The following is a 7,500-nucleotide window of genomic DNA, read 5'->3' as shown; positions in this document are numbered from 1 at the left end:
AGCGACCATACTCCAGCGACCATACTCTAGCCCCATACTCTAGCGAACATACTCCAGCGAACATACTCCAGCGCCCATACTCTAGCCCCCATACTCTAGCCCCCATACTCCAGCGCCCATACTCCAGCGACCATACTCCAGCGCCCATACTCTAGCGCCCATACTCCAGCGCCCATACTCCAGCGACCATACTCTAGCGACCATACTCTAGCGACCATACTCCAGCGCCCATACTCTAGCGCCCATACTCTAGCGACCATACTCCAGCGCCCATACTCTAGCGCCCATACTCCAGCGACCATACTCTAGCCCCATACTCTAGCGAACATACTCCAGCGAACATACTCCAGCGCCCATACTCTAGCCCCCATACTCTAGCCCCCATACTCCAGCGCCCATACTCCAGCGACCATACTCCAGCGCCCATACTCCAGCCCCCATACTCCAGCGCCCATACTCCAGCGACCATACTCTAGCGACCATACTCTAGCGACCATACTCCAGCGACCATACTCCAGCGACCATACTCCAGCGCCCATACTCTAACGAACATACTCTAGCGAACATACTCCAGCGACCATACTCTAGCGACCATACTCTAGCGACCATACTCTAGCGACCATACTCTAGCGACCATACTCTAGCCCCCATACTCCAGCGACCATACTCTAGCGACCATACTCCAGCGACCATACTCTAACGAACATACTCTAGCGAACATACTCCAGCGACCATACTCTAGCGACCATACTCTAGCCCCCATACTCCAGCGACCATACTCTAGCGAACATACTCTAGCGACCATACTCCAGCGACCATACTCCAGCGACCATACTCTAGCGACCATACTCCAGCGACCATACTCCAGCGACCATACTCTAACGAACATACTCTAGCGAACATACTCCAGCGACCATACTCTAGCGACCATACTCCAGCCCCCATACTCCAGCGAACATACTCCAGCGACCATACTCCAGCCCCCATACTCTAGCGACCATACTCTAGCCCCCATACTCTAGCGACCATACTCCAGCGACCATACTCTAGCGACCATACTCTAGCGACCATACTCTAGCCCCCATACTCTAGCGACCATACTCCAGCGACCATACTCTAGCGACCATACTCTAGCCCCCATACTCCAGCGACCATACTCCAGCCCCCATACTCTAGCGACCATACTCTAGCCCCCATACTCTAGCGACCATACTCCAGCGACCATACTCTAGCGACCATACTCTAGCCCCCATACTCCAGCGACCATACTCTAGCGACCATACTCCAGCGACCATACTCTAACGAACATACTCTAGCGAACATACTCCAGCGACCATACTCTAGCCCCCATACTCCAGCGACCATACTCCAGCGACCATACTCTAGCGACCATACTCCAGCGACCATACTCTAACGAACATACTCTAGCGAACATACTCCAGCGACCATACTCCAGCGACCATACTCTAGCGACCATACTCCAGCGACCATACTCCAGCGACCATACTCTAACGAACATACTCTAGCGAACATACTCCAGCGACCATACTCTAGCGACCATACTCTAGCCCCCATACTCCAGCGAACATACTCCAGCGACCATACTCCAGCCCCCATACTCTAGCGACCATACTCTAGCCCCCATACTCTAGCCCCCATACTCTAGCCCCCATACTCCAGCGAACATACTCCAGCCCCCATACTCCAGCGACCATACTCCAGCGACCATACTCTAACGAACATACTCTAGCGAACATACTCCAGCGACCATACTCTAGCGACCATACTCTAGCCCCCATACTCCAGCCCCCATACTCCAGCGAACATACTCCAGCGACCATACTCCAGCCCCCATACTCTAGCGACCATACTCTAGCCCCCATACTCTAGCCCCCATACTCTAGCCCCCATACTCCAGCCCCCATACTCCAGCCCCCATACTCCAGCGAACATACTCCAGCCCCCATACTCTAGCGACCATACTCTAGCCCCCATACTCTAGCCCCCATACTCCAGCGAACATACTCCAGCCCCCATACTCTAGCGACCATACTCTAGCCCCCATACTCTAGCCCCCATACTCCAGCGAACATACTCCAGCGACCATACTCCAGCCCCCATACTCTAGCGACCATACTCTAGCCCCCATACTCTAGCCCCCATACTCCAGCCCCCATACTCCAGCCCCCATACTCCAGCGAACATACTCCAGCCCCCATACTCTAGCCCCCATACTCTAGCCCCCATACTCTAGCCCCCATACTCTAGCCCCCATACTCCAGCGACCATACTCTAGTCACTTAAAATGTATGGATTTGACAGATGCTTTTATCCACTGCATTCAAGCCAGGAGTACTTTCAGCCGTTCATGCAATTCCAGGGAGTCTAACCCCTGACCTTGACAGATACATTTTTTATATATACTTGCACTGTATTCAAGCTACAAGATTCAAACCCGTGACCTTGGCGTTGCAACTCTACAGTTTGACTCTTTCACCCTGCAGTGCGTTCAGTGCCTGTACACTGGGTCCGTTCATGCATTCCCTGGGAATCAAACCCAAACATCTGCATTTGAGCTCCAGCTGTAATAGCAATAGAGATGTGTGTGTCAGCACTAGACAGGAGTCTGTATGAGTATGAGGATGAGGATGATGAGGATGCTGATACCTGTCGATGAAGAACCTCTGGAAGCCGAGGTTCTGCTGGTACCAGCGGGTGATGTGAGCGGTGCTGCCCCGGGGACACGCGTACGTGATGTGGTCGAAGTGGCTGATGGGACAGTGCGCGCGCTCCGCGGTCCGCGAGCCCGGCTCGACCGCACTGAAGCCCGGCAGGAACAGACCCCGGTACCGGGAGCAGTCGAGGAGTGTGTGGCACACGTTCCCCGCCGCGGACCGGAGCACGGAGAAGCAGACCCGCCCGCGGGCATCGCGGACCTCGGTGGGCGGCTGGAGGAACTCGCAGAGACCCTGATCCCGCAACGCCCGCGACGCGCGCTCCACGCACTCCACCTCGAAACACACGTTACTCACGGTGTCCACCGGGTAGTGCGCATGCGCCCCGTATAGACATCTCAGGTCCTGATGGTCTCGCGCGGTGACGGAGCTCCAGGCACGTGACTGAGGTCCGGTCACCGGCTCTTTCGGTGTCTCGTTGACCACGAACACGGCCGATCCCCTGCGGAGCGCGAGCTGCGTCGCTCGGTCCGTCAGTCTGGCTGCAAACACATTAAACTGGAACCGGGACACGAGCTCATGAACAACTTTATCCACGTTAGAGACGTGCAGTGAAATGTGGTGCAACCTGTTCAAGTAGGCCGCCATGTTGGGATGACGTTTCGCAGAGGGGCGTGTCGAGTTGCAATCACGTTCAGTTTTTTGTTGTGTTGTGTGTGGGGTATTTTTAAATGATCAACACCCTTGTTTGGTGTTCTCATTTTTTCTTGGATGCCTTGGTGTTGTATTTTTTTTTTTTTTATACGGGCAACATATTCATTTTAAAGTAATTTATTACACGATTCTACGTATTTTATAGCTTGACTTTACATAAAATATTGCCTAAAAAATAAATGAAAACACATAAAATGAAAATAAAAAACGAATTTGTCATTCTAGGGTTGGTTTTCACATGGTGTGGATTCGTCCAATCGGCAGCTGTGCGTTCGGTCACGTGCTCGTGACGCTGCGCAAGACGCTGGTCGTTTTTATTTTGTCAGCGCCGCCATTAAATCCGCATTTAAATCAACATTCAGAGCTTAGATTCAGTATTCATCGATTTAAAAACATTCAACGATTAATATAGAGCTCGGAGAATAAACAACGCAATGGAGTTCGAATAACAACAGTAAAGACTGACTGAGGTGATTTAAGTCTCATTAATGAGGAGTCGCGCGCGGAGCGATGTGAGTATTTACATGTTTTAGCATTTATACGCGTCTGTCGGAGTATTAATGTGACTTAAATACAAACAAGAGTGTCTCTGAGTGTGGTGTGCGGGACGAGAGTCAATAATTATAAGATTAACACAGTCAGTGCTGCGAGATATCAGTAATAAAAACTGAACTGTGACATAAGAGTGTCAGTAGATATTAACACTGTCAGTGCTGAGATATAACATAATACTGTCATTAACATCAGCACTGAGATAACATTAATACTGTCATTAACATCAGCACTGAGATAACATTAATACTGTCATTAATAACATCAGCACTGTGATAACATTAATACTGTCATTAATAACATCAGCACTGAGATAACATTAATACTGTCATTAATAACATCAGCACTGAGATAACATTAATACTGTCATTAATAACATCAGCACTGTGATAACATTAATACTGTCATTAACATCAGCACTGTGATAACATTAATACTGTCATTAATAACATCAGCACTGAGATAACATTAATACTGTCATTAATAACATCAGCACTGTGATAACATTAATACTGTCATTAATAACATCAGCACTGAGATAACATTAATACTGTCATTAATAACATCAGCACTGAGATAACATTAATACTGTCATTAATAACATCAGCACTGAGATAACATTAATACTGTCATTAACATCAGCACTGTGATAACATTAATACTGTCATTAATAACATCAGCACTGAGATAACATTAATACTGTCATTAATAACATCAGCACTGTGATAACATTAATACTGTCATTAATAACATCAGCACTGAGATAACATTAATACTGTCATTAATAACATCAGCACTGAGATAACATTAATACTGTCATTAATAACATCAGCACTGTGATAACATTAATACTGTCATTAATAACATCAGCACTGAGATAACATTAATACTGTCATTAATAACATCAGCACTGAGATAACATTAATACTGTCATTAATAACATCAGCACTGTGATAACATTAATACTGTCATTAATAACATCAGCACTGAGATAACATTAATACTGTCATTAATAACATCAGCACTGAGATAACATTAATACTGTCATTAATAACATCAGCACTGAGATAACATTAATACTGTCATTAATAACATCAGCACTGTGATAACATTAATACTGTCATTAATAACATCAGCACTGTGATAACATTAATACTGTCATTAATAACATCAGCACTGAGATAACATTAATACTGTCATTAATAACATCAGCACTGAGATAACATTAATACTGTCATTAATAACATCAGCACTGAGATAACATTAATACTGTCATTAATAACATCAGCACTGTGATAACATTAATACTGTCATTAATAACATCAGCACTGTGATAACATTAATACTGTCATTAATAACATCAGCACTGAGATAACATTAATACTGTCATTAATAACATCAGCACTGAGATAACATTAATACTGTCATTAATAACATCAGCACTGAGATAACATTAATACTGTCATTAATAACATCAGCACTGAGATAACATTAATACTGTCATTAATAACATCAGCACTGTGATAACATTAATACTGTCATTAATAACATCAGCACTGTGATAACATTAATACTGTCATTAATAACATCAGCACTGAGATAACATTAATACTGTCATTAATAACATCAGCACTGAGATAACATTAATACTGTCATTAATAACATCAGCACTGAGATAACATTAATACTGTCATTAATAACATCAGCACTGAGATAACATTAATACTGTCATTAATAACATCAGCACTGAGATAACATTAATACTGTCATTAATAACATCAGCACTGAGATAACATTAATACTGTCATTAATAACATCAGCACTGTGATAACATTAATACTGTCATTAATAACATCAGCACTGAGATAACATTAATACTGTCATTAATAACATCAGCACTGAGATAACATTAATACTGTCATTAATAACATCAGCACTGAGATAACATTAATACTGTCATTAATAACATCAGCACTGAGATAACATTAATACTGTCATTAATAACATCAGCACTGAGATAACATTAATACTGTCATTAATAACATCAGCACTGAGATAACATTAATACTGTCATTAATAACATCAGCACTGAGATAACATTAATACTGTCATTAATAACATCAGCACTGTGATAACATTAATACTGTCATTAATAACATCAGCACTGAGATAACATTAATACTGTCATTAATAACATCAGCACTGTGATAACATTAATACTGTCATTAATAACATCAGCACTGAGATAACATTAATACTGTCATTAATAACATCAGCACTGTGATAACATTAATACTGTCATTAATAACATCAGCACTGTGATAACATTAATACTGTCATTAATAACATCAGCACTGAGATAACATTAATACTGTCATTAATAACATCAGTACTGAGATAACATTAATACTGTCATTAATAACATCAGCACTGAGATAACATTAATACTGTCATTAATAACATCAGCACTGAGATAACATTAATACTGTCATTAATAACATCAGCACTGTCATCTGTCATCTGTCACTTCCTGTTCTGTATTTTTTGACATGTCTCGTTTTATTTTGTGTTTACAGATTTCTGTCTCCGCCTCAATGTGTGACTCTGATGTGAGTGTGTGTTGAGTGAGTGTGAGTGTGAGTGTGTGTGTGTGTGTGTGTGTGTGTGTGGCGCGAGTGAGTGTGTGTGTGTGCTGATCCATCATGACAGAGCTGTGTGTGAAGTGGTCGTGTGAGTACTGCACGTATGAAAACTGGCCGTCTGCTATTAAATGCACCATGTGTCGGGCGCAGAAACCCAGCGCAACCATCATCACAGCGGACCCGTTCCCGGGCCGACCCGACCCGACCGCGGGACACCCGTGGGACCCGGTTCTCATCTGTCCCGACTCCAGCGCCCGGCCCCGGGTCCGGCCGGCCCAGTCCGTGGAGCCCAGTGGGAAGTGGTCGTGTCAGGTGTGCACGTTCCTGAACTGGCCCAGATCGGTGCGCTGTACTCAGTGCCGAAGCCTCCGGGCCTCAGAGCCACAGTCCGGTACCGGCCGGCCCACGTCAGACCCGTGCGAGGAGTACAACGACCGGAACCGGCTCAACACGCGAGTGCAGTGCTGGACCTGCTCGGGCTGCTCGTACGAGAACTGGCCCAAATCCGCCCGCTGCGTGGTGTGCGCCCAGCCCAGACCCAACGACTACCAGCCCGCCGAGCCGGACGAGATCAACGAGCTCTCCGCCGTGATCAACGAGGCGGAGCGCAGACGGGCGCGGGGGGTGTGTAGCGGGGCGCGGCGGCACTCGCCCAGCTCGTCCGCACGCGAGGCAGAACTGCAGATCGAGTTCGCCGCCGGAGCTCAGAGCGGGAGAGACGAGAGAGAGGTGGACTTCAAGAAGCTCAAGCAGATCAAGAACCGCATGAGGAAAGCAGACTGGCTGTTCCTCAACGCCTGCGCTGGTGAGTGTCTCTCCGCTCTCCTGGGGTCTTACGGCCCTAGTGTAACCATCTAAGCGCAGGGTGCTTTAAAGTGCACTTAGGGCGTCCGAATCCACTTTTGCTAGTTTAACGA

The 7,500-nt window shown here is 46.0% G+C and overlaps 2 protein-coding genes across 4 annotated transcripts in view; one reads left to right on the top strand and one right to left on the bottom strand.

The window, feature by feature from the left end:
• The window catches only part of hpdl (4-hydroxyphenylpyruvate dioxygenase-like), a 22,539-nt gene extending 19,174 nt beyond the window's left edge, over nucleotides 1-3,365 (bottom strand). The window contains exon 1 of the mRNA XM_079850784.1: nucleotides 2,668-3,365. Coding sequence (XP_079706910.1) covers nucleotides 2,668-3,323 — 656 coding nt within the window. The 5' untranslated portion in view covers nucleotides 3,324-3,365. The remainder of the gene's footprint in view (nucleotides 1-2,667) is intronic.
• A 303-nt stretch (nucleotides 3,366-3,668) lies between these two features.
• Nucleotides 3,669-7,500, top strand: part of zranb1a (zinc finger, RAN-binding domain containing 1a) — a 15,437-nt gene continuing 11,605 nt past the window's right edge. For all 3 annotated transcript variants that reach the window (XM_079850776.1, XM_079850775.1, XM_079850774.1), the window contains exons 1-2: nucleotides 3,669-3,901; nucleotides 6,518-7,388. In XM_079850776.1, coding sequence (XP_079706902.1) covers nucleotides 6,644-7,388 — 745 coding nt within the window. In that variant the 5' untranslated portion in view covers nucleotides 3,669-3,901; nucleotides 6,518-6,643. The remainder of the gene's footprint in view (nucleotides 3,902-6,517; nucleotides 7,389-7,500) is intronic.

This window comes from Squalius cephalus (assembly GCF_949319135.1).
Source record: "Squalius cephalus genome assembly, chromosome: 19".
Taxonomy (NCBI): Eukaryota; Metazoa; Chordata; class Actinopteri; order Cypriniformes; family Leuciscidae; genus Squalius; species Squalius cephalus.
Note: the sequence above shows the minus strand (reverse complement) of the source record. Positions and strands in the feature narration are given on the sequence as shown.